The sequence below is a fragment of the Terrapene carolina genome, unplaced genomic scaffold (assembly GCF_002925995.2).
Source record: "Terrapene carolina triunguis isolate 2854851 unplaced genomic scaffold, T_m_triunguis-2.0 Scaffold96, whole genome shotgun sequence".
Taxonomy (NCBI): Eukaryota; Metazoa; Chordata; order Testudines; family Emydidae; genus Terrapene; species Terrapene triunguis.
Window position 1 is genome coordinate 75,043,217 of NW_020664447.1, and position 27,703 is coordinate 75,070,919.

Consider the following 27,703-nt stretch of genomic DNA (forward strand, 5'->3'; position numbering starts at 1 on the left):
GAGCACAGACACCAATCCAGCCCTAGAGAGGTTTGCGTCTGCTGGTAACCAGACTTAAAAATTCCATCCAACTTCTTCTGCAGAGACCACACAAGCACTCAAAATGTCCTTGTCATTGCTTACACAGTAGGGCTCTATGCTTTAGAAAGCAGAAAGATTACTGATATGCAGCATATTATACCTTAACACCATTTAGAGTCAGACAATCTATGGGTGGTCTAGTTACTCTGATGTTTCTTGTTCTTCAAAACCAAACATTCAGAAGCTCCATAACCATACCTTCTGTTTGCTGGTTTTGGAACTCACAGTCTTCTTTGGTAACTAGCATACTGCAATTCTTCTGTATGCCTCTACTGAACTCCTCCCAAAAAGAAAACACCCCACTGTAATTTATTTTAGTAGGCCAGGTGTAGAAAGACATCGTGTTAAGAATGAATGCAAAAAAAAAAAAAAGCAAAAAAAAATTTAATGCTCAGGAGAGTCTAAAAACAGGACTAGACAAAATTATTAGAATTGTAGGAAACATTTGATATTTAGATCATTTTTCACTATTGTTTTTATTAGCATTTGTTTAGAATTATCATTTATACTGTAGCAACACCTAGTAGCTTTAGCCAAATCATATTGTTATTGTGCTAGCACTATGTTTCTCATAAAAGCCAGTATAGGTCATTCTTATTTTCATTTCAGGGAACATAAAGAGAAATAATTCCATTGATGGGTTCTAGATGCCACTCAAGCCACTTCAGCTTGTTACTCCAATACCAGAAGTTAATCAAAATTAAGTTTAAATGAGCTTCCTAATCTCACTTGTGTTCTGGAATACTAGAATTGATGCTAGCCTTTAACTACTAGTGACAGTTGTGTGATGAGTTGCAGAAAGCGTTTGTATTCTTTCAATAAAAGAAGGAAATAGGCGAGTGACTACAGTTAATCTTAGCATATTTCACAAGTGTTTACTAATAGTCCTTTTATTTATCCAGAGATTATGTATAGCTAGTTTTGTATCTCATGAAGCCAACATGAGTTACACAAGGGTCAGTTGTGTGGTATTGAATAATGTATTATGTAGCATGAGCAATGTCAACAGTACAAGAACTATAGAGTTTAAGTATTTCACTGGAAGTATGCTACAAATCAAGTCAGAAACTAGATGCCCATTATAATAGGCAATCCAATTCAGATTACAAGAACAAATTAGAGGGACTTGTATAAGCTCTGCAACTTCACTTAAATGTTACTGATTTTTATCATATATTACAGGTCTTCATAATGGGATGAGATTGGCTTCCCCAGCAGGAATATCTGCAACATTAGGGGTGCATAAGATGTCCTTAAAATTCCCACTGAAGCCACATTCAGATTTCTTCAGAGCAGGTGATTTGAATCACTAACCTGGCAAATAAATAGAAAGGTTTATTAATGAGTTTGAATTTTAGAAGATTACAATTGAATAAAAAATTACAACCAACAGCGATGACTAGTTATAGTGAAATAGTTAACAGACTTATTAGCAAGGATCTCTTTTGCCATTAATTGATATCTATTTTATGGAATAGACACATGCATAGGATAATACAGTTTACGCTACACAGACAAAGGATCTTGTTTGGTTTCAAATTTATTCAGGGTTCCTCCACATAAATCCAAATATACATTTGGAAAGGACAGGTTTGAAGGAACCAACTGAAAGTTTATAGCAGTTTTTAGTGTTCAGCAAAAATCAGTATTTGCTAAACAATATCAGACTGCAAAGTTACTCTTACTGTTGGTAGATGGATAATGACATGGAATAAGTCATTATCTCCGTGGCAACAGAATTAGGACTGTTGGAGGAATATTGCACATGGTTCTGCTATTACTCTTACAGGCATGCCTCGGCTTCCTCAGACAGATGCTCTCTCTGCAAGCCTGGTAAGCCCCGAGTACAAACCACCAAGGGCAGCTCCAAGACCACAGACATGTCATTCGAAACTCAGAAAATCCTGGTCAAAGTTTTCAAAGTGACGTAAACACAATGGAGCCAACAGTCAATAGAATCTAGGAACCTAAGTGCCCATGTCATTTGTAAAAGCAGGGACTTAAACACCTAAATCACTTCAGTGACTTTAAAATTTTACCCTGAGATTCAGCTTTTAACTATTAGAGAAAGAGGCACCAGGTAGGGTGACCAGATAGCAAGTGTGAAAAATCATGGCAGGGATGCAGGATAATAGGAGCCTATATAAGAAAATGCCCCCAAAATCGGGACTGTCCCTATAAAATCGGGACAGCTGGTCACCCTAGCACCGTGCATCCCTTCACCAGGCACCAGCCAGGTTACCACACCTCCCCCCACCCAGCCTTGAATGCCACCCTCTCCTACAGAAGCCCTGCTCACAGCTAGCGGCTAGGTCTTGATAGCGACCGGCGGGAAGGTGGTTAAAAGCTCTTCCCGCCCCACTTTGCTCCGTCACGCAGCACAGCGGCGGACGGAGCTTAGTCTCAGCGAAGCCGGCCCCGCTGGCTCTGCCGGAGGGTCTCTAGGGCGCTCGGGAAGGCGCGATGTTACCGAGCCTGATGGGACACCCGGCCCTCGTGGCGGCCAGACACGCCTGGGAGACAGTGACCAGGCCGCTTCCCCACTAGGGCTCGGCAGTCATGCGCGGCGCGGCCCGCCCAGACCTGCTCGCTAGAGCCACAGGCACCCGAGCGCCCCGCGGGGCGAACCGACCCCGGACAGGGCGCGGCACCACCCAGCGAGGCCCGTTGTGCTCCGGCAAGGCTCTAAGCCCAGGGAAGCAGCTCGGGGATCGCGGTCAGCGCCGGCGGCCGCAACCAGATTCCCCCACCCCCGCCGCAGACACCGCGAGCCGCACTACGCTGTACCTCCGAGATGCCGCCACACCGGAAGCGGAAGCAGCCAAAGATTACCCACGCCACGCCGCCGCCGCCGCCGCCGCCTTTCTGTAGAGGCACCCTGACTAGCCTCACCCTACGCGGCTAGTGTAGCCAATAGTAACGCAGAAGGGGCTGGATTAATAATTCAGTGGGCGGGCCCATCCGGATGTGCGGCGCGTTATTGGTTGCTCGGGTCGATTGACACATTTTTATATCCACTCAAGGCCTGCCATATGATCCCAGGCTCTGCCTATAGGGAGGAAGCGCCTTGAACCGGTGGATGGGCCCGAAAAAGTCTCTGATGCACTCTATTGGCAACGGATGTGGATTGACAGATATTTGTGCCTATCTGTGGGTGAGGCTATCCGTGACGTTTTGCCGCCTCTACCAATGGGGAGGAGGAACGGACTGGAGGTGGATCGGCGTGCCTATGTCTCTCGGTGTAAGAAGCTGTCGCTAGGCAAGGCAGCGATGAGCGGTTCTTTGTGCTGGTTGCGCGCGGCCTCGCTGCTGCGTGGTGCCCCGCTGCGATGGGGCGCGCGGCCCCTCAGCCAGGCCGCGGCCGGGGACGGCTCGTCCCCTGGCGGCGGTGAGGGTGGCCGAGGGTCGCGGGAGTCGGTAGAGCGGCTGGTGCGGGCGCACCCCGTGGTCGTGTTCATGAAGGGCAACCCGGCCCAGCCCCTGTGCGGCTTCAGCAACGCCGTGGTGCAGATCCTGCGCCTGCACGGGGTGCAGGACTTCCAGGCTTACGACGTGCTGCAGGACCCCGACCTCCGGCAAGGTTAGCGCCCGGTTAGCCTTAGGAGGCCGTGGGAAGCCAGACCCCCCCCCCCACACACACACGCTGGAGGGGGCGGTGGAGGGAAGACAGAAACCTTCCACGTACACACCCAAAAGGGGACCCAGTAGGGGTAGGCAACCTATGGCACTCGTGCCGAAGGCGGCACGCGAGCTGATTTTTGTGGTACTCACAGTGCCCGGGTCCTGGCCACCTGTCTGGGGGGGCTCTGCATTTTAATTTAATTTTAAATGAAGCTTCATAAACATTTTAAAAACCTTATTTACTTTACATACAACAGTAGTTTAGTTATATATTATAGACTTACCGAAAGAGACCTTCTAAAAACGTTAAAATGTATTACTGGCACACGAAACCTTAAATTAGAGTGAATAAATGAAGACTCAGCACAGCACTTCTGAAAGGTTGCCGATCCCTGTGGGGTTTGCTTTTCTCCAGGGGTGCTGAGCAACAGCAGCTCTCACTGACTTTAATGGAGCTATAGTTGCTCAGCAGTTCTGAAAAACCGGGCCCGAAGTGCTTGCTATGAGAGAGAAAGTCACAAGGGGCTGTTATCCTGTTGTGAGCTGGCATCCCTCCTTGTCACTCCGCAATGGCCCGAGTTGTAGCCCATCTCGGGAGTAACTCAGATTATCAATTGTAGAGGAAGGGTGATATTGGGACTTGGAGTATAGAGACCTGGGTTTTGTTCATGACTGCTGTAGATGTGTGGTTTTCTGCTGCAGTTATCAATAGGGCCTAAGGAAGTTAAGTAACCAAATCCTATTGACTTTCAAAATCCTTTGAAAATCTATCTCAGTGGCACATCTGTAAGACAGAAGTAAAATTTATCTGTGTACTTCACTTAGGCAATGTAATCTTAATGTTTCTAAAACACTTGAACCTCTTCAGTTGGAATGTGCACAAAGCAGTATAGATATCAGCTCAGCTGTACATTGTATTGCCTGAAAGCATCGTTCTGGCATAACTTCATCCTACAGTGAAATGTTGTAGTCTCTGAAAGTCATCCCAGAACCCATTAACACCTTGGTTCACCATGTTTCAAATTGGGATGATCCCTGAGAGTCACAAGTGTGTTCACGGGTTAAAAGGTGAGGCCCACAGAGATGACAAGCTGTGGCATGATTCTTTATCTTGGTCTGAGCAGCCAACCCATGTGGCTTGTTTTCTTTGCAGATTGCATCACTTTTCTTTTTTGAAAGGAAGAGTCTCAGTTCACCTAGACCTGAGCTCACCATTACAGATAATGGTGCCAGTGCCATATATTAAGGAAAAATGGAGGCTATAAACAAATTCTGTCATGTTTTACACACTTAAACTTGTTTATTATGGACTTTTTAAAATAACTAGAATACCTAAAACATAGTGTATGCCAGTAACAGTGGAATACAAGAATATTTTGTCCATTGACTCAAAGCTATAAAATTTCTGAATAAGCTTCAGTAGGAAAATAATTTGTCAAAATCATCAGCTTGCTAGAACACTGCTTTTTATATGCTTGACTGGAGCAACAGAAAGCTGTGAAGGAATATGTTGGCTCAGACAAGATAGGCAAGGCTCATTATCTTCATCCCACTGAATTCAAATCTTAATTTGAGTTACATTACATTATGTGCTCTGTTCTGTTTATGCAAATTATTTGCAGTCCTCCAAACTCTTACAAACTTCCAGTGTGGTCTCTAGGTTTCGTGAAATTTGGGTCAGAGTTCCCAACAGTTCAGAAGTTATGACTGAATGACCTCTCCTTTTGGTTCTCAACTCTTTACAACTTGACAGTTGCTTTGCAGCTCTCCTGATCTTGAACAGCCATTGACACTTCATCACAATAGTTTTGGAAAATATTTTGTTTAGAGACAGTTCTATTTTGGTTTGTATTTTCCTCCCCACCATTTGAGTATTATTATTAGGAATAGTAAGCATTTATATGGATAACAAAGATGGATGATAATACTTAGTCCTGCCTTGAGTGCAGGGGACTGGACTAAAGTCCTCCCAAGGTCCCTTCCAGTCCTATGATTCTATGGTAGTTATATGATAGTTAAAGTAGTAAAGCTGAAAAAAAAATCAGCCTAAATGTTCATGCTTCAGAACCTGCTAATGGACAGAAATTTCCCCTGAGGCTAGGTTATTCTATAAGTATATTTTATGGGGATTCTTGCATCTTCTATTAGAGCATTTGGTAGTGACTGCTGAGAGAGAGAGAGAATACCAAAACTGAATACTTTTTAAGCCACTAGTCTGATCCCTTATGTGGCATCTCCTTCCCTCTCTTGTCCCTAGAATCTTATCCGCTCCTAAAACTTTTCATTTGAAAATCTTGGTTTCTGTTTTACAGCAGGTTGATATCTTAGAGAATTGGGATTTCAGTTGTTGGATGTGAAGCAGAAGGCACAGATGAACTATGAAAATTGTGTCTGTGGGGGGGGGAGGGGGGAGTACATAAGAAATAATCCTTCCCGTACTTTAATTTTCTGTGACTACCAGATTTCTAGCCACCCCCAGAATACAGTGGTTCTTGGACTGTCATCCTTGGAGATCTGGCTGTTCACATACTGCTTCTTGACCTTGTTGAGATGCTAAATTGCATTAAGAGGCAACTAAATGTGTTGTTATAACAATACTTTTTCTTATTGTAGTTGCCTCGGGAATGTTGTGAGGTTATCAGGAAAATTATTAATGGAATGTGAAATGGCCCAAAATACGATCTGTCTTAAGGTGTGATGGACACTGAAAAAGTTTGAGAACTCCTACCACAGTACATCAGTTCACAGTGTATCAGCATTGACTGCTCAGGACTTTCCGTTCTTTTGATAAAGTATAAAATATGCCTTCTCAGGCCCCAATAACATACACAAGAAATATTCAGGGAACACTCTGCTATCCCGAGCAACCTAGAAGCTAGCTTATGTGAAAGCATTTGTGCCTGTTTTACTGGAACTCCATTTCTAGAAGGTTGCTAGTCTGATCACATGAAACTTCTTTCTGCTTGCTTCCCTTTTGGACATGCCTAGCTTAGTGCTAAGCTTTTATGGGGTTACTTGAGTATAGTGATTGTGAAGTGGGATATTTTTGCCTTGAAAGCAGACTTGCAGGTGTAGGGCATTAGCAATGCTTACTATGAACACTTTACAGCACGTTTGTTTGTTTTTGGTAGGATAGGAATGCAATACTTTATATTTAGATCTATCAAGTGGATGATTTCTTTCTCTGCACCCCCATTTTCCCCTTTACTTCTTGCATTTGGGCCTCTGCTGTCTTCTTTTCATTTAGCTTTTAGTTGAAAGGGTTATATCTGGTCTTCATTTTTTTTTTTTTCAAATTGCTTGTCAGTTTCATGACTTAACTGTAGTGAGATGTCACGGTTAAAGTAAAATATTAATACCAAAAGGTCTTTTACATTATATTCAAACTATCTTATTTTAGTTATTGGTAAACTTGAGATTTTAGGATCATGCTTTCTGGAAGTCTTTATTAAACTTCAAAAGATAAAAATGTTGTAGCTCTTTCCATTTCTAAGTAAAATGATTTGTTAATCTTATGATTTAATAGAATGAATTGGTAAGTAAAAAATAGCATGCAGCTGGGTTTCTTTCATGAACCTTGAACAGGTCAGTAGTTCATTGTGTAATGATCCACAGAGTTTATTTATTTAAGCTCTGGGATTGGACCATAGGTATGCAGCATTGAAAACAATGTTATGACATTTTACTTGTTTTCCCCTTTTGGAATAGGAGAAGTTGGTGCACTATACACCTAGTGGAGAATGTTGATATGTTCTTAATATTACACTTAAGGACATGTTCAACATTCATTTCTCAGGTAGTGTTCTCATTGTTTTCAGTGGGAGTTTTGCCCAAGGAAGGGAATAAATAGGGAATGCTGAAAGAAAACTGACAGTAGGGAGTAAGGAGGGACACCAGACTTTAGGGGATGGAACTGCAAATATGAGAGAGAGAAGAATTATTTTGTTAGACACTTTCATCTGTAGTGAAAATAAAACATATCCTAGGTAAAGGGGCTATTTATAGTTAAAATGGTACTTTAAAATGCTTTGCTCTGACTGTTTAAAATGTAAGCATATTAAAATGTTAGCCATAACAAATCTCAAGATGCAGTTTCTAAAGAATGAGTGTTGATGGGATTAGCTTTCTGTATCTGCGTTGTTGACTGTGCAAACCATAATCTCTCACATGATTGGAACTCAAACATTTCCTTTTCAATATATATTTCAGTATGGAAGTGAGTAAGGAGAATTGGTTAATCTGATTAGAAATCAGAAAACAAAGCACTTATTGAGGGAGAAATTCGTTTATTATAGCAGCTAAATGAGTAAATGGTTTGGATAGGTCATGTTCTTTCAAGTGGAGAAAACAGTCTAAGATTGTTTAGCTTGATACAGTATCATCTGGGAGGCACCTTTAACAGCCATTAGGAATTTTCCATAATGTACACTTTAGATAGCACTGTTCTATTGTCAAAGTCAAATTTGTAGTAATTGTGAAACACAACAGGTCCTATAATTTTTAAAGAACTTTTAAGGCACAGATAAATCATAGAATTTAGGTGGAAAAGACTTAATTTGACTCCATTGTTTGACTGCAATTTGCAGAACATAGTCTCTTGCATATGGATATATCTGCTATTAAGTTGGTACCTTGGTTTATTGTTGCCGTTAAAGAATTGTGTTTTAGAAAATACATTTTTACATTTCTGTAAGATGGGAAAACTTAATCTCTCCATGTTGTGTACTACTTGGTCTCAATATTTTTCAGTCAATATTTTGTTATCCTGCACTGGGGGGCACATCTGCTTAGAGCAGTGGTTTTCAAACTGGGGTACATGAGTTCTTGTCAGGGAGTATTCAAGGAAAATCCTGTAATGGCGGACAACGCATTTTATTTAGTAACACTTGGCAATCTAATCATTGGTATATTATGATCGTATCTCAGATGGGGGGATACAATAGACTACATTATTTGGAAAACGGTACACAGCCTACAAAGTTTGAAAACCACAGACTTAGAGCATGGTCTGGGATCCTAATTAATGACTGACTAGGGATGAGCATGCAGTGATATGGTTCTTTGCACTTTAAAGTTAAGAAAGTGAACTGTTAGGTTTGCAGCATTTGGTACGATATTAAAGTTACAAACTGCATGTATAAACTCTTTCAACATCTGTAATAATTCTTCCTTATCTTCCTGAGATCCTTTAACTATAACTAGCATCAACAAGTAATAATGCTTGGCATAAGGGTATTCTGTTGTGAAAATTTTTGACTGGTCTTATTTAACCTTTTATGTATATAATTTAAAAAATTGTTTAGTCTACATGGCTTTTCATAAGGGTTAATTGTAGCAGACTACATATTTATTTCTTAACTTGTGATGCTAAGCACATTTTCATAGTGTGTCTTAGGTGCATGTTACATCTTGTGCCCCTCCCATTAATTTCAGCATCTGCCAGTAAAAGATAAAGCACTGAGAAATTCAAGGACTGTTAGAGGACAAGTTGTCTAGCAAATGAATTTGCAGTAGCAAATAGTGCTGTATAAAGGCAGTAAGAATGTATTCCCTACATGGAGTTTTAATAATCCCACAAAGGATACTGTAATTAAATTCCCCATACAAACACTACTGGACACTGATTTAAAGGGCTCCTGTTTCTTTAGTTGGCCAAATAAGTCACTTTAGTACAGTGGTTCATTTTATGGTAAAAATGAGAAAGTAAGGAATTTTTCAGTAATAGTGTGCTGTGACACTTTTTTTTTGTATTTTCATGTCTGATTTTTGTAAGCAAGTCGTTTTTAAGTGAAGTGAAACTTGGGGGTACTCAAGACAAATCAGACTCCTAAAAGGGGTACAGTCGTCTGGAAAGGTTGAAAGCCACTGCTTTAGTAATCTTCTTTCATCCCCAGGAAGCAAGCATGATGCTTGCACAGCTCCTGTTTAAGAGTCACAGTTGGAATTGAACTCCAGTCTCAAATTTCTAGCTCTAGGTGGGAACCAAAACAAAAAAAGTTTAGTGGAATGTGGTTAATTCTGATGGCTCTTCTGCAATAAACAGGACCCACAGCCTCAAAGAGAAGGAACTGAGAGTATTAAAATCTGCATGCTGCTGAAGCAATGCTTCTTACTTTTAATGAATTCCAGTATAATTGAAAACAATAGATTTAACCTTTTTAAATTTATTTTCTGGTACAGGAATTAAAAACTACTCCAACTGGCCTACCATCCCTCAAGTATACCTTAACGGTGAATTTGTTGGTGGCTGTGACATACTCCTCCAGATGCATCAGAATGGAGACCTAGTGGAAGAGCTTAAGAAGTTAGGAATCCGCTCTGCGCTTTTGGATGCAGAAAAAGACCAAGACAAAAAATAAAACAAGCAAGATATTTCATTTTAAAAGATGGGACTATAATAAACAAAACCTTTGACAATAACTTATTACCAGAAAAGCCTTATGTGTTATCTCAAAGGAGGCATCTTTTTGAACTGACACTAATGTTTGTTTATCAGTAAACAAATGGTAGCTCATGGTACAGGTTATTTGGTATTTTGGTTTAAGGATATTCTGTTGTGAAAATTTGATTATAACCATTGCACTGTAATTCAAATGTCTGTGGAACTGAAGTAAACAAGCAGCCTACTTCTACGTGTGTCAATTCTTCTTGCCTGAGGCAGGAGTAAGTGAAAGATTGTAGAATATTATTTTTATGGCTCATCTGTGTATATCACTTGGCAAATGCTTTGATATATAAACCTATGTAGATAGTGTTTGTAGCTTTTTTGCTTCTCTTGAAAACACTATCAGATAACTGCTGTCATTCTGTATGAACACTTGAAGATAGGACTTCTTGAGAACCTGTAAACTTGTGTATTTGTTACCTGCAAATATGTTTCTAACAAATTGGAGGAAAACAGTCACATGAGTGATCTATGAAATGCACCTTTATTCCTACAGCTATAAATAAATACATTAGTAAAAACAAATGATACATTGGTCATTATTGCTTTGTTTCCCAAACTGTAGGTTGTAACTACTGATGGCTTTTGGGAGACTACTGGGAGTTGTGACTAAAAGGTTTTAAAGTAATTTTCTGTTGTACCTCTGCCAAAAATGGCCTCGGTTTTTACACTTTATGAAATTTAAGTCTCTGTTATCAGTGCTCAGATGTGGAAGTTCTAGAATTCTCCTGATGGAGAGTGGAACAACTTGAAAACCATTAATATAATCTTTAGCTTTACGCTGACAAATATTCATTCCTATTTGACTGCTGTGCCACAAAGAGTGTTTTCAAATATGAAGTAAACAAATGAACTGTTTCTTCTAGGTACCAGTACAGAAGAGCAAGGGAGGAGATCTACTGGGCAGATGGCAGAATTGTTTGCTGGATTGTCTCTGTTTTCTGTGAAGTGTCAAACACCGGTATTTCTAAAAATAAAAAAGGTCATACAGTGTATCTGAAAAAAAAAAATAGCAAATTAAAGTTAGTAGTCCCTCAAGAACTACTGCTATTTAGTTTTATGAGTAAAAGCAGCGTTTGTCCATAGATTGAGCAAATGATCTGAAAAATAATTATCCTGTGATCGTATGATTGTCTACATTATTTTGATTTATCATAAAGTTTCTAATGAATTTGATTATTTTTGTTTTGAATATTATTATTATTATTATTATTGAGCATTCTTTCACTGTGTGGTTAACAGAAAATGTGCTTTTTTTAATGAAGAAAATTCTGAAGGGTGGGGAGAATTCAGGGCTATAACTTTGTAAATTAGGAATGAGCAAAATGAGAGGTCTGGAGTATATGAGTCCATTTCAAATCTCTTCTGTCTAGGTGCTGCTTTGAGAGATAGTTCAAGTGCAGAAATCATGAAAGTTAGCGAATTCTTCAATGAATACTATTATATTTTACAGTAACCTGACTAAATATGTCTAATTCCATTAAGGAAGTAGTGAGGAAAGTATCAATATGAAATACAATATTTATATCACCTGCTTACAGTATAGCGTATTGTGAATTTTTAAATTGTACTTTGGGCTAGGTACCTGTGGCGGCTTCTCTTACTAAGTAAACAAGTGATTATGATGTTAAATGTTCATAGTGGATATTTGAATCAGTTTTTTGAGTACACTAAAGCATGCCCATTTTCAAATGCTCTTTCAGATCCTCGGGTCTGTTCTTAATACCCTCAGGATGTAAAACTGTAACACTCCTTGGTCAATATCTTTAAGTGGGTATGGAACTAAAAGTGAGATTTAAGATCGAGCAAGACAAATGTAGCAATGAGTATGTACTGTGTATAAACACCCTTAGTTTTGTCTCCATAGCATCCCCTTTGGTTATTTTATTACGGTACAAAATAAACTAGACTTAAGAGCAGCTATTTGCAAATGTCAGTCATGTATAATTATAGGTGGGTGAAGTCTCAGTTTGTGTACCACATTGTATTCATGAAGTGCACCCTGCTAATTTTAAACACTTGAACGTCACTTCTGTGTACTTCAGTCTTAACTTCCTTACTCTAATATTATACATCCAAAAATAGCTTTGTGTACATAAAGCCTTTACAAACTATCTTGTTTTCAAAATGAAGTACTCTTAAATTCTGTTTTTACTTCCTCCTTTTCCTTTGGGAGATGTAAGTAGTTTTCACCATCACATGCTAACATCTAACACACAAGCTCACGATATTATTTTTCATTCTTCCTCACTTTGCTCCTCAACTGTTGCCCAACCTAATTGTTTGAAAAATACTCCACGTTACCTAACCTGCTGAGGAAAATATTCATTCATGGTAGGTTTTCAAATGTTTATTCAAACAAATAAACCTCAGAGCAGCCCTGTAACTCAAGTATATAATACCTCTGTCTTATTGCTAGTGTTTCTCTTTTCACGTTGATTAGAGGTGTTGATCTTACTGCTTACATAGTACATGCGTATACCAGGGGAGGCCAAACTTACTGACCCTCCGAGCTGCATACAACATTCTTCAGAAGCTCGAGAGGCGGGGCACCCCTGTTGGGGCGCAGGGTTTCAGCTCTGTGGGAGGTCTCTGATGGGGCTTGGTGCTTCAGCCCTGCTCCTGTTGAAGCAGTGAGCCCTGGCAGGTGTTCCCCACAAGGCTGAAAACCTGAAACTCCACCCCTCCCCGCTGGAGAGAAACCCCTACCCCTCCACCCCACTGCAAGGCAGAGGTCCTAAGCTCTCTGCCCCACCCTCTCTCCCCCTCCCAATCTGGTAGGTGGAGAATGGAAGGGGAGGGGGGCTCAATGAGCCACACTTTAACCGTAAAAGAGTCGCATGTGGCTCATAATCCACAATTTGGCCACCCCGGAGTATACTGTTGCTGACAAACTTTACTGAGGTAAAACTTTTTTCCAGGAGGAAAATCTGGCAACCTTAGTAAAATAGGTAGCAAAGGCTTAAGCCTAGGAATGTTAAACTCAGGAATCCTGCAAGGATAGCTAGCATGAACAAGCCAGTCAAGGCGTTTTCAGTGCATAAATCCAAGCAAGGGAATATTAAGCTGTGGAGTGGGATGTCCTGACCAGAAATCCTCTTGTCTAATGCAGAGACCATACCCCATTCTTAAAAACAAACTCATACCCTCCATATAACAAGGGTATTCACTAAAAGACTACCCATGGTAACATATACATTCTCCTTAAAGGACTCCGCATATGAAGACTGAGAGCACATTAAAGAAGGCCTATGAGTACCCCAAGTGCTATACTGCCTTTTTTGCTGCATGCTCAGCTGCAGCCTGCTTTAGAATGCTCAAGCAAACAGGTTGCCTTGCAGGGTGGCTTAAAGGAACTCTAGTCCCTGAGAGCCTAGTGTCCAATTTTTATGTATGTCACTTATGTTATATGATCATCCAGCACTGCCATCTCTTAGATGGTCTTCATATTAGGGCTCTAGTTAACAGATTTAACTTCTAAGGCATCTCTCCTTGCAGGGGCGGCTCTAGCTTTTTTGCTGCCCCAAGCACGGCAGGCAGGCTGCCTTTGGCGGCATGCCTGCAGGAGGTCCCCGGTCCCGTGGATTCGGCGGCATGCCTGCAGGAGGTCCGCCGGTCCTGCGGCTTAAGCGTACTTGCCGCTGAATTGCCACCGAATCCGCAGGACCGGCGGACTTCCCGCAGGTAAGCCGCCGAAGGCTGCCTGACTCGCTCTCGCAGGGACCGGCAGGGTGCCCCCTGCGGCTTGCCGCCCCAGGCACGTGCTTGGAGCGCTGGTGCTTGGAGCCGCCGCTGTCTCCTTGGCATATCTGTTAGGGAAAACTCAGGACTTTTTGTACACATTAAATGGGACATAACTAAATTGAGTTTAATTCACTCCTTTCCGCTATTTTGGGGCAAGTGTCTATGGAAACTTTTATTTCAGGTTAAGGCATTTTTAAATTGACAAGTTAAATTGAAATAGGGCACTTTTAATATGAAATAAGAATGTCCACACAGAGACTTGCACCAAAATAAATATTTGAATTAAAAGATATTGTGGTCCTAGTTTGTATGTTCTAGTTTATGTAGACATGTCCTTACTTCTAGGACAGGTTCTGGAGAAGCAAGTGAAAACCCTGGCAAAGATCAACTTCTCCAGTCTCTCATACTAAAGAAATCCAAAGCAAAATTACTTCCTCCCCTCCTGATTTGTTCCCATTCTGGATAAAGAGATTCTGAATCATAAACCTTACTCTATCTTACAGCTTCTCAAAACAAATCCAGTCTAGTTCCATTGGAGCTAAGCGCATGCAGGGTAGAATGTAATTCCAGCAAAAGATCAATACCTTGGTAACTGGAGGTGGGGGAGAAGAAGAAAGCTACAATATTTTGCGTGGCAGTGGGCTTAATTTATGGACTGGTGACTCATAGGCACACCTAACAATAAATGATTTGTAAGTTTACTTCTTGATAATCAGAAATAAGAGGTGGTTACAGAGATTCTGAATCCACCAATGCAAAATTAGGCCATTGTTAGGGGGCTTATTCCTTCACCCTCTCACTTCCCTGGTCCTCCTCGCATGAACAGAGAGCAACACTACCTGAAGTCCAAATGCGCAAACAATTCAATGTTTATTGGGGTGAACTTCCAGCAAGCATGATTCCAGTTTCCTTCCTCAGTGTCCCCCTTCCCAGCTCTGACACCACAGAGCCATCCCTGTTCCCATTCCCCCCTTAGCAAAACATGATTCCAATTTCCCCACCCCCATTTCCTGTTCCCATTCCCCCCTTACTTCCTGATTGACTGTAGACTATATAGTAAAACTTGAGTTCTGCTTAGCTATACCTTAACCAGTCATTTTACTGAAATTTAACTAACCAATCCTAACATACTGTAACATGGTTATTTAACCAATTATATTCCACCACCTTAATTAGTTTACACCCAGCAAAATTAATTATACAGCAGACAATTACAGACCAGACAGAGACCATGCAAATAAACATACAAAACAATACAGAAGTGAGGATTTCACAACTACATCTATACAGACATAAGGGTTTTCCAGCTGTGTCTATTGATAGTTTTCTGTCTGATAAGAACTTAGTTATCAAACTAAATTTCCTTTTACATGTTCTAGGCTCTTTCCTTTCTCTGGAGGTGATAGGAATACAATTCTGTCCTGATATTCCTAACAGCCCAATAGCACCTTATTTCCACGTGACTAGTTTGGAATGTGAGGATGTGACCGTTCACTTCTCAGCTTATGGCTGCCTCTGCTGCTTAGCCTAAGAACAGAGCCTCAGACTGTCCCTTACACATACAGAGAGTGATTTTGATTCTTTCTTTTATACCTCTATAGCTAAGTGATAAGAATACACCTAAATTCTTAAAGTATAGGCCTTTACAGACAGGCCTGAATATCTATATCCTAACAGCCATCATTCCTGTACTAATCTCTCAAGAAGGGATAGTACCTAATTCAATATGTTTTTAGTCTCAAAAGTGACCTAAACATTTCAGCAGCTCCTGGATCTGAAAGAAGTAAATAAATTCCTCAGCCTGCCTTCCTTACAAATTGAGATATGAAAATCTGTCCAGTAGGTAAGTTGATACTTTTCACATGTTACATAAACCCTTTCTTCAAAGCTTAAAGGATTTTACCAAACAAATAATTAAACTTCACAAAATCTGTGTGAAGTAGGTCAGTGTAATACTCACTTTGCGGAAGGACAAATTGAGGTACAGAGAGGTGATTTGCCAGACATCACATACTGAGTTATCAGCAGAGCTGGGAACAGAATCTAGGCATCTATTCTCTGTTGTCTGTTCTAATCACTAGACAACACTTGCTTTTATCCAGTAGAAAAGTTTCAGGATAAGTTGAAATATTTTTATTTTAAAATGTTATCATGACATGAAAAAAATACAGATTTTAGACATTACATATCAACCAAAGACTACAGGCAGAATAGCAGCAAAGAGTCCTGTGGCACCTTATAGACTAACAAAGCTCATGCTCCAATACATCAGTTAGTCTATATGCATCTGACGAAGTGGGTATTCACCCACGAAAGCTCATGCTCCAATATGTCTGTTAGTCTATAAGGTGCCACAGGACTCTTTGCTGCTTTTACAGATCCAGATTACCACGGCTACCCCTCTGATACTTGACTACAGGCAGAATGACATTCTGAAACCGAACATTTCTGTTCTCCTCCATCAACCACCACTTTATTTGTTCAAAGCTAAGCCCTTTCCTCAAAATAGATTTATATTTTTTTAATAAAAGGGTGAAGTAGATATTCTCTGAAACAGCTGCTTTTGTTTATTATGGTTCAAGGGTCATCTGGGCTGCAAAGTTTGAATGCAGATTTGATTAGCCTCTGTTTGGGGTGTTTGGTTTGGGCCTGTCTTGTATTACAATATTCAGCACCACCACTTAGGATTTAGATAGTACTTTTCTTCTTCAACGAGCTTTACACATATTAATTAATACTTCTGACACTTCCGGAGAGCTAAGTAAGGTATTAGCCTTGTTTCAATATGGGGAAACTGAGGCCGATAGTTTGGGACTGCCAGAAAAGCCCCACTATTGTATTAGAGCAGAGATTAGAACTCAAGAATACCTGATTCCTAGAAACAGGCTTTGGATACTTTACAGAAATGATGTCATTACAAACCAAAGCCAATTAGAAATGTATTGCTAGTGCTCTTATTGAGGCACGCATTGAATAATGATTGACATGAACCAGCAGATGGTGCTGTTTAACTGAAAAAGAATAACTGATCTAATTGACACGAACAAACAGAAGCATCTTTTAACAAGTCCTCAGCCTTGTATTTCAATAGAATAGCATTCTTCAGGGTTCTCATTTTTTTTAAATAGGTCAGTGCTAACCATTAAATATGTCCTAGAATGACATTAATTTGGTCTTTGGGCCAAATGATTCTGCATGCTCAATGAAAGCAACACTGGAAAGTGAAGGAGGAGAATAGCTTGCTTTGGGCTATGTGGAAAAAAGAAATCTGGGATTAGGGAAATCTTCAAAGCTAATTGTCCTCCAGAACAACTGGATGAAAAATGCTGTATAAGAGCCATGTATTTTTCTTATAGTGGCCTAATTCACCTCAGTGAGTTCAACAAACTAAGGAGATGAGCCTTAGATGAGTAACGATAACAGAGTTACACTCTGAGGCTCTCTTTCTAGATGTGACAAGGACAGGAGTGTTGCATAGCACAGTGAGACATTAAATGGTCTCATCATTACGTAGCACACATCCTTGTTTGTGATATTTTTAAATCGTGATCAGCATCCCCGTTTGGAAAGTAGGACAAGGAATACTAGCTCCCAAAGCTTATTCATTTCCCCCGTGACCTTTTAGGGGCCACAGAGATTCCTGCTCATTGTGCATCTGACTGGGATCTCTGATCCGAGTCAGTGTGATGAATAGACACTCAGACTGTGAGCAGGGGTGAAAGTAACTTAAAGGACTTACCGGTACTCCAGAGACCTGCAGAGGGGGCGTGGCCTCAACCAGAAGAGTCGTGGCCTCTACCGGAAGAGGGAGGCCTTTAAATCCCAGGGCTTTTAAATCAGGATTTAAAGGGCTTGGGGATCCGGCTGAAGCTAGGAGCCCCGGGCCCTTTAAATCACCCCCGGAGCTACCAGCTGCAGAGGCGGCTGGGAGCCCTGGGATTTGGGCAGGGGTGAAAGTAATTTACATTTCTTACCCATATGGTCCAATCGCAAGCAATCCACCTCTCCTACCTACTTCATGGATCCCTCCCATTGCATGACATAGATATAGAAAATAAAGCTGCTACTACTACTAAAAATACTGTCTGTAGTAAAACTTTAGTATTGGAATAAGCCTGAAAAACTCACTGTCACATTTTTCTCCATGTCTTCCCTCCTCCTCCAGCCAGGTTGCCGATGCTAGGCCGTGCTTTCCCCCTGCCTGGCACGCAGAAGCGGCTGCAGGGGCTCCCCTCTAGCTTGCAGCAGGGAGCAGGGAGACTGGCTGAGAGGGAGAAGCAAGCCTACCCCCTGCATAAGAACAGTTTAAACTCAGCTGTTCCCTGCGCCGTTCAGCCCCCGGGGTTAGGAGCCGTTTCTGGCATCCTTGTTAATTTCACTCACAGTTGCTGGGAGGGGTGGGGGGAGGGTGTGTGTGACCATGGCAGGGGCAGTTGTTTTCTGCCCCCTGGATGAGGGGATCTCCAATACTACTATAATACAATAGTAGGGGCCGGTTGCTGGGGTCGCGGCAGTCGGCGGCAGGCTGCAGCTGCATTGTTTGTGACACACATTCATACACATACATACTGTATGAATTACTGTCCTGTGGGGAAGGTGCCAGTGCCCCTGTGTTTCTGGGCTAACACCTCAGGAACTTCTGCTTAATGTGTGCTGCTTAATGGAGTCCGTCCTTCCCCAGGGGGCTGTTGGTCCAACTCCTACACTGAAGAGCTATCTTTTTTGAGAGATCCACCCATACTGTACCTACATTTAGAACATACCTGGATCAGAGTAGATTTAAGATCTGTGAAGCAAGACAAGAAGATTTTGTTTTCCCAGGAAGACATTCATGTGGATGTTCCAAAGTTAGCTTTTGAGTGCCATACCCCCACATGGTGGGAGCCAGGGGGGCAAGGGACTGCGTTGCACCATGCCCACCAGTGCCCCGCTTTCCCTAGATCCTCCCTATTTCCTAGCAAGTCAGATATCAAGGATTTTTTAATCTCCCTTCCAGGCACATAAAAGAGTGCAGGGGGCACACCAGTGGGTGGCTAGTAGCAGGGGAAGGCAGGGCAGGGGTGAATGAAGGACAACTGAAATAGCCTTCATGAAATATACAAGATACTTAGAGAAAGTTTTGTCAATTTCAGCCTCTGCACTCTGCAGGCAGGACAAAACAAGATCTGAGATTGCGCCCTATGTTCTTATGCAGGCAGCTAGAGGGGAGAACCCCTGCCGAGTGGGGGGTGGGGAGGATTTAAGCTGTGCAGCCAAATGCTTGTATTTGTTGTGTATATTAGTATTGGAGAGATCCCCTCAGCCCGGGGCAGAAAAGAACTGCCCCTGCCATGGTCAAACACACCCTCCCCCAACCCCCTCCCCCCAGCAACTGTGAGTGAAATTAACAAGGATGTCAGAAACGGCTCCTAACCCCGGGGGCTGAACAGCGCAGGGAACAGCTGAGAGTTTAAACTATTCTTATGCAGTGGGTAGGCCTGCTTCTCCCTCTCAGCCAGTCTCCCTGCTGCAAGCTAGAGGGGAGCCCCTGCAGCTGCTGCTGAGTGCCAGGCAGGGGGAAAGCACGGAGCCTAGCGTTGTCAGCCTGGCTGGAGGAGGAGTCAGACTGCATCTTTTCTTACCGGTCCTCCGTACCGGCCCGTACCGGCTTACTTTCACCTCTGACTGTGAGCTCTGGAGAGTAAAGTGTCTCATTGTGGAATCTCTACACACTTTTTGCATTGAATGTGCCATCCAGATTTTGGCTATATTCCAGTGTTTCAAGTTGGGATGATTCCTGGTTAAATCCATGCAAACTCTATTCTGTCTAGTGTATGTTCTGTGGAGAAAAGTTATTTTTATCAACAGCAAAAGGCACCTTATCTGTGGGGTTCCACACTGGTAACCCATGGATCTCTGAAACCTGTGGCCACAATGCTGAGTGGGAAGAGAAAGCAGGTGCGTTAGTGGGAACAAGGACTTGTGAAGAAGGGGAACATAACCCCTTCCGGGTGCTCCCCGTCCCTTCAGAAAAAGAAGAAGCAGAGTAGCAAGGAGGTTATCCAAATATCAAACATGCCCAAATCATACAATACCTCAGATCTCCAGCTGTTTGGTGGATTTTCCTTCACATGTCTTCTTTAGGGATTTGTGCTCCACAGAACACACACAGATGGCCCCATTGTCTCCTCAGACATCAGGCCTGGTCACTTATCAACAATCAACACTGGGACAACGTACATGTTCAAAACAACAGGCACACTTATTATATAAGTCATCCCACATCACAGGGGAGGGGTGTGAACATTAGTTCTTCAGCTCACATACACAGGCCTCTACCATTTGAACTAAAGGAGAGCTCACTCAGCTGGTAGCAGGACTTGGTTCTTTACTGTATTTGTAAGCAGCAGTCACTAGAGGGCAACATTATTCTCTCTCTCAAATTCGTCTAGCCCCTTGGAGGAAAGTGCACCTGAACCAGGCCCCATCATCCTGTCCTGAAGGTCAGGAAAGTGATGAATTTATTTCCTGAAATCTGTGGTGTTTGCCAGTGTTGGTGGTGGATGTTCAGTAGGAGTTCCATCTCATCCCCACGGTTCCTTGATGCTGTCATTACATACCATCACTATATCTTCTCCTTTTATCCACTCATACATTGCATTGGTGCCCGCAGGAAATCTCCTTCCAATGGAGCGGTGCAGGGTCACTTCCTTCCCCAGGACATAACAATTCAGTTCCTGTAGTTCAGTGATGAAGTAAGGGTAAAAGCAAGATATGGTTTTACTTTGGGATCTGGGCGACACATCCAGAATCTCAGATTGGGACTGGTTATCGCATATAAAGGAGGGTGAGCAAAACAATTGTATTTAAAATCTGTAACATTTGCATCAGACTTACGGGGACATGAATTGAAGGAAGCTGGTTTTATTTATATCTCTTCACTAGTGTCCACAACAAAATCTGACTTTCTGGTAACTAACTGCTAGTGAATGTTAAAGTTTTACTAATTAAAATATAAAAATTTACAAAACCTGTCAATATAGGGTAGCGGCAATTGTTATAAAGGAGCACTTGAGTGAGACCTTAAACCCAGGAGAAGTGATTATTGCGATCATTTTGTACATTTTATGTAGAAGTTAACAGAGAATGATCACTTTTCTATATATATTTTAAACCATCCTGTACAATTTAATAGCTATTATATCCCTGCTTTAGAATTCTGTAGGATGGTTTAAAAAAAGTCTATAGAAATAAGGTTTCATTATATATAGGTTAGAGAGAGAGAGATAAGGCCAGAAGGGACCAATGTGATCATCTAGTCTGACCTCCTGCTTAACATAGGCCATAAAACGTCCTTGAATTAATACCTGTTTGAACTAGAGCAGATCTTTTAGAGAAACATCCAATCTTGATTTTAAAATGTCCCATGATAGAGACTCTACCACAATTACCCTGACAGTTAAAATGTTGTGCCTTATTTTGAGTTTGAGGTGGATAAAAATGTTAGGCCCAAGAATTGATCTCTGTGGGACCCCACTAGAAACACACCTGCTTGATGATGATTCCTTGTTTACAGTTATATTTTGAGGCCTATCAGTTAGCCAGTTGTTAATCCATTTAATGTGTGCCATGTTACTTTTGTATCATTCTGGTTTCTTAATCAAGATGTCATGTGGTATACTTACAGGAGCCTAAATATATTACATCAACACTTAATTATGTCAACCTCTCCTGTGATCTCATTATAAAAAGATATCAAGTGAGTTTGACAGAGCTATCTTTCATAAACTCATGTTGTCTGTTCCAAAGACTGTTGCACAGAGTGTGAGCTTGTGCCTGCAGGGAGTGAGTCACGCTGGTGGCACCCTGCTGTGTGAGAGAGAACAAATACCGCAGCGTGCTGCACAGAGGATGTAATATTTTATTTGCTAGATCTTTCTAAAGAATTTCCATACTTACTCGTACGCCCACCCTTCTTCAATCCAATTATCTGTTCAGCTTTTATTTTTTTATGCCAATACTAAATCCTACACTCTAACTTTCAAATTTCCATGGAAAGGGTTATTAAAAAAAAAGTACCATAGCGTGCTCATTTGTTTTTCATAATTCATTGAGCTCTTCTTACCATCCCATCATTCCTCCAGCTGCTATCACAACTTTTATCCATCATCAAGGAGCTCAAACTGTTGATCAATCAGTTAGTCATCGTGCTCCGGGGCAAGCTGGTGTGTCATGTAAACAAGCCCTTAGATACAAGTTAGTTTCAAACAGGAGAACATCAAGGCGTGCCAGGAACTCCATACAGCGGGTTAGTGGGTGGCAAGTTAGTGCGCTACAGATTCACACTCTGGCTTGCAGTGCTTTCACACGCTATGTAGACAAGCCCTAAGCTCAGATACATGATAGATGCTGTCACTCAGCCTCTATGCCTCAATGTACCCATCTGCAAATAATACTAATCAACCACATGTTGATCTTGTGAGGCTTAATTAATACAATTTTGATCCTTGGATGAATGGTGCTTTATAAGTGCCATGTATTTTTTTGGTTAAGTTACCTGACCTTGGAGGGTCTGATCCTGAAAACCCTTATTGTAGTGCTTGATATCTCGAGTAGTCCTTTTGAAGTCAATGGGATCACTCATGTAGTAAACAGTGAGCACTATGCTCAGAAATAAATTGTTTTGGTTTAGTTGGGTTTCGGTTTTTACGGGATTTGTCAGAGTGGAATGATTTAAATCAAGGTGATTTAAAATGAACTTTTCCATTTGTACTTCAGTTATTTTCTAAATAAAGGTGCATTCTCATTGGTTGATATAACCATTAAAACATGTTGATTTATAACTAGAGTCTTTACATTAGATTTGGTACATCTTTTGTTACCTAGGAAGGTAAAACACTATAATGATATACATTTATTTAAGCAATTGTATAGCTGAATATCTTGAGATTCTTGTTAATTAATTGTACATTTTCACTGTTGGAAAACGGTGAATGATATATTGGTTATTTACTACATAATTAACTGTTTGCTCATGATTTGTGTTAAGGTACATTAGGATCGTAATTAGAATTTAATTAAACACACAAAACAGCATATAACATTTATTTTTAGTAAACAAAACAAGCCCCTAATTCAGTAGATGACCTATTGTGCTGTATTTATAAAGCTTGCCTTCAAAAGTTAGATATTTTCCCCCTGATTCTATGTTTATATAGAAAAGCACCCTTTAACTCAAAGGTTTTGATAGAGGTTCATGGATTTGGCTTTTTTTTTTTTTAAATTTAAATGTTTTATAAGTTTAGGCCTTAACATATGTTGTATTAAATTCAGATTTCATTTTAAACAGGTTTATTTTTAAAAAGAAAAAATACAATTTAAATAAGTCAAAACAATCCAAATTATTTTATTTATTTATTTTCAAAAGAATCACTGATTTTTATTCATCCTGGGATTTGGCCCTTGGATTATAACATCTGGTTTCTTTCAAGCTGCTTTACATTTTAAAGTGTGGCTTTACCTATATATTTGTTTATACACATACAAAATGGGAAATGACTGCCTAGGAAGGAGTACTGCGGAAAGGGATCTGGAGGTCATAGTGGATCACAAGCTAAATATGAGCCAACAGTGTAATGCTGTTGCAAAAAAAGCAAACATCATTCTGGGATGTATTATCAGGAGTATTGTAAGCAAGACACGAGAAATAATTCTCCGCTCTACTCCGCGCTGATTAGGCCTCAACTGGAGTATTGTGTCCAGTTCTGGGCGCCACATTTCAGGAAAGATGTGGACAAATTGGAGAGAGTCCAGAGAAGAGCAACAAAAATGATTAAAGGTCTAGGAAACATGATCTGTGAGGGAAGATTCAAATCTGGAGAAGAGAAGACTGAGAGGGGACATAACAGTTTTTGAGTACATAAAAGATTGTTACAAGGAGGAGGGAGAAAATTGTTCTTAACCTCTGAAGATAAGACAAGAAGCTTAAATTGCAGCAAGGGCGGTTTAAGTTGAATATTAGGAAAAACTTCCTAACTGTCAGGGTGGTTAAGCACTGGAATAAATTGCCTAGAGAGGTGGTGGAATCTCCATCATTGGAGATTTTTAAGAGCAGGTTGCACAAACACCTGTCAGGGATGGTCTAGATAATACTTAGTCCTGCCTTGAGTGCAGGGGACCGGACTAGATGACCTCTCGAGATCCCGTCCAGTTCTATGATTCTATGATTCTATATAAGCAAAATTAATAGAAAACCAGATTTAGGGTAGACTACTGGAGATATTCTGGCTCTTTATGGGTATGGTCTACTGCCCTGGGTGAGAGTAAGTAGCATTGATACATTTTGACCTATGTGTTACTAATGAAATAGCCACCTGGTAGGCCATCCTTATCACCATCTAGGATAGCTTCTTTAGAACAGGCATTTTATAATGCTAATTAAAATTTCCAACCAGGTTTCATTTATTTACTAATTATGTTTCTCTACTGACTCAAGGAAAAATTAGCATTTGTTCTGAACATAAATCATTATATGTGGAATATGAACATCAGGAACCAACGAATTAAGAGCATCTTCATGCAGTACCTGGGGAGTGGGGAAGGATGGGAAAAAATCCAGTTTTGAAAGTGGTGTGAGCCTAAGAGACCGGAATAAAAAAAGCATGAATTGCTTAGTCTTCAGTAAAAACCCTACACTTGGGATGAAATTCACCGATCATGTGCAAAGCCTGTTCAAGGCTTCCTGCACATATGAGGCTCTGTTTTGGGGCTGCAGAAGGGTCTTTAGCATCACTGTGGGATGGGGTTCAATGCTGTTCTAGAACTGGCAGGTCCATAGTGGGATGCCAAATGAAAGAAAAGGCCCTTACCTGCAGACTTTAAAACAAATCAGAACTATCTTTCCTTGCCAGGTCTTTATCTTCCACTCTTTGGAAGTGTGCTCAGACCCTTCCCAGAGTGGTCTACCTCAATGACTCTTGTAAAGTAAACACCACGGCACAAGGAACAAAACTGAGAGAAAACAACAGAGTTATTTGTCCCATATTTCTTGGAGAGACCCTCCCAAGTCTCTTTCTGTTCTCTGGCAACTGAGAATGAAGCTCTTTATTTACCCCATCCCATTCCCAACAGGCTTTGACAGAACCATAAACAACATCTTGGCTGCTCTTTATATTCCAACTCCCAGCCTGCCCAGCTTATCTATTCCTGTGAGAGAGAAGCTGGCTAGACCCACCTAGAGGCAGCTCACTAGAGAGGGCAGAAAGGGGCCCCAGCCCCTCCTGCTTGTGGAACTCGCCTCAAAGGTGCTAAATCAGTGTTAGTGGGAAGGGCTTTCTCATTCCCCAAATTGCCCATGTGAGACCATTGCCAATATGACCAACCCCAGATGTTCAAAAAATCATGAGGTAGGCCCCCCAAATACCAGGAGATTGGCTTAAAAGTCATGAGATTTAAAAATAATACATTTTTTGTTTTTTGAACCTCTCACGTGCACTCAGGTCACATTTGCAAACTTTTCTCTGCAACCTTGATAGCTAGAAACTTGCTTTTTTCTTTAAATGTCAGCTGAGATTTTCACATAATCACTTGCCTCCGGCACTTGAGGCCTGAAATAAAACCTCAAGTATATTGAGATTTGTGATAAAGTCCTGGGAGCTGGTAATGCTATGTGACTTCTTCTTTCTGAGGAATCTCATCCTCTGGCTTGCAGCTATTATTCTTAGAATGGAGTAGGACTGGCTCACAAGGGTTATGCTCTTAAACCTTAAAGGGCTGGTCTGGTACCAGAGACAAGCCATCGTACCCACCTATGGGGGGTGGAAGGCCAGAGTGAGGGCAGTGGCTTTAGCAGAAGTTACTGACTGAGCATTCTCAGTCTGTGTGAGCATGCTCAGTACAAGTCAAGCAGGAAATCTGGGGGGGCATGTGACCCCTCTTGTACAGCCAGTAACAGGGAAGTGTGGAAATAGTGGGGGAAAAGAGGCCATAGGACACACAGTTATGCAGATCCAGTGGACTTAATGCTTTGTGCAGGAGGGCACAATGGTAGCAGTAACTACCCACCCTATCAATTGAAGTAGTGGCTGCCTTGCATCCAACATATTAAATTCATTCCACCTCATTTCCTGGTTACTGCCCAGCACAAAGCTCATTTAATTGATCTCTCCTCTAGTTAGAGTGCAGTCTTCCTGGCTTGTTACACAGACTCTGAATAAAATACATGTCGGGTTAGGAGAGATTTGCATTTAATCTTCAGCAAGGAAATGAATACTCTGTATACCAGTGAAGGTTATTAGGTATTTCCCTTCATATTACACATCACATTGAATCTGAATACAACTCAGAAAGGAAACATAAAACATGGAAATTACATAAGGGGCTGGGAAGCAAAAGCACACAATTTTTTCTTAACGGGACTTATTTCACTTCTCTGAGCCCAAAGGGTCTCCCATGAATATGGAACGATAGGGTTAGAAGGGACCACAAGGGTCATCTAGTCTAACCCCCTGACAAGATTCAGGATTTGTTGTGTCTAAACCATCCAAGACAGATGGCTATCCAGTTTCTTTTTGAAAACCTCCAGTGAAGGAGCTTCCACGACTTCCCTAGGCAGTTTCTTCCATTGTTCTACTGTTCTTACAGTTAGGAAGTTTTTCCTGAGATTTAATCTAAATCTGCTATGTTGTGGTTTGAACCCATTGCCTCTTGTCCTGCCCTCTGTGGCAAGAGAGAACAATTTTTCTCCATCTTTTTTTATGGCAGCCTTTCAAGTATTTGAAGACCACTATCATGTCCCCCTCATAATCTCCTCTTTTCCAAACGAAACATACCCAGATCCTTCAGCCTTTGCTCATATGGCTTGTATTCCATCTCTTTGATCATCTTTGTTGCTCGGCTCTGGATCCTTTCCAGTTTCTCTATATCCTTTCTATACAGCGGTGACCAAAATTGGATACAGTACTCCAGCTGAGGCCTAACTTGCTCCGACTAGAGCAGTATTATCACCTCCCATGACTTGCATGCTATGCCTCTGTTAATGCAACCCAAAATTGAATTTGCTTTCTTTGCAACAGCATCGCATTGTTGACTCATGTTGAGGTTGTGATCCACCACAACTCCCAGATCATTGGCAGCAGTGCTGCTGTCAAGCCAGTTATCCCCCATGCTGCATTTACGCATTTGTTTTTTCTTCCCTAGGTGTGACACTTTACATTTATTGAATTTCATTTTGTTGTCTATAGCCCAGTTCTCCAATTTATCAAGATCCATTTGAATTTTAGCTCTATCATCCGAAGTGTTTGCAACCCCCCTTGCTTTGTGTCATCTGTAGATTTGATCAGTATGCTCTCTGTTCCTACTCAAGGTCATTAAAAGATGTTAAATAACACTAGAGCCAGAACAGATCCCTGTGGAATCCCACATAAGACCTCCTTCCAATCTGACATCATTCCATTAATAGTTACTCTTTGTTTGCTGTTGTTTAACCAATTATGTATCCATTTAATGGCAGTTCTACCAAGCCTGCATTTCTCCAGCTTACTTATGAGAATGTCATGTGGGACTGTGTCAAAAGCTTTGCTGAAATCCAGGTATATTATGTCCACCATATTCCCTCTACCCACTTGTAGCAGTGCAAGACTCACCCCTGCGGCGCCTCCTGCTGGTTGTCTCCGGGAATTAGCTCTCCAGCCGTTGGAGTGCCCTCTGCAGGCCAGTGTCCCGCTACTGCTTGGCCCCCGTGTCCCTCCTGGACCCGGTGCCCTGTTGTCTGGAGTGTTGCCCCCTAGCAATAACCCCTCACAGCTCTGGGTCTCCCCCTCCCAGGGGAACCCC

General features: G+C 41.4%; 1 protein-coding gene and 1 non-coding gene across 2 annotated transcripts; one reads left to right on the plus strand and one right to left on the minus strand.

Moving 5' to 3' along the window:
• Window positions 1-1,692: 1,692 nt before the first annotated feature.
• On the minus strand, window positions 1,693-1,962 carry LOC112120307. Its single transcript, XR_002909186.2, has one exon.
• Window positions 1,963-3,289: 1,327 nt separating this feature from the next.
• Window positions 3,290-10,672, plus strand: GLRX5 (glutaredoxin 5). The gene is made up of 2 exons (XM_024219355.2): window positions 3,290-3,661; window positions 9,883-10,672. The coding sequence occupies exons 1-2, from the start codon at window positions 3,352-3,354 to the stop codon at window positions 10,059-10,061; spliced, it is 489 nt and encodes a 162-aa protein (XP_024075123.2). The 5' UTR covers window positions 3,290-3,351; the 3' UTR covers window positions 10,062-10,672.
• The last annotated feature ends 17,031 nt before the right edge of the window (window positions 10,673-27,703 follow it).

Excerpts from the sequence above, each read along its gene's own strand:
- GLRX5 (XM_024219355.2), top strand. The coding sequence starts at position 3,352 with ATGAGCGGTTCTTTGTGCTGGTTGCGCGCGGCCTCGCTGCTGCGTGGT. Across the intron at positions 3,662-9,882 it reads GGACCCCGACCTCCGGCAAG|GAATTAAAAACTACTCCAAC; the intron begins GTTAGCGCCCGG and ends TTTCTGGTACAG.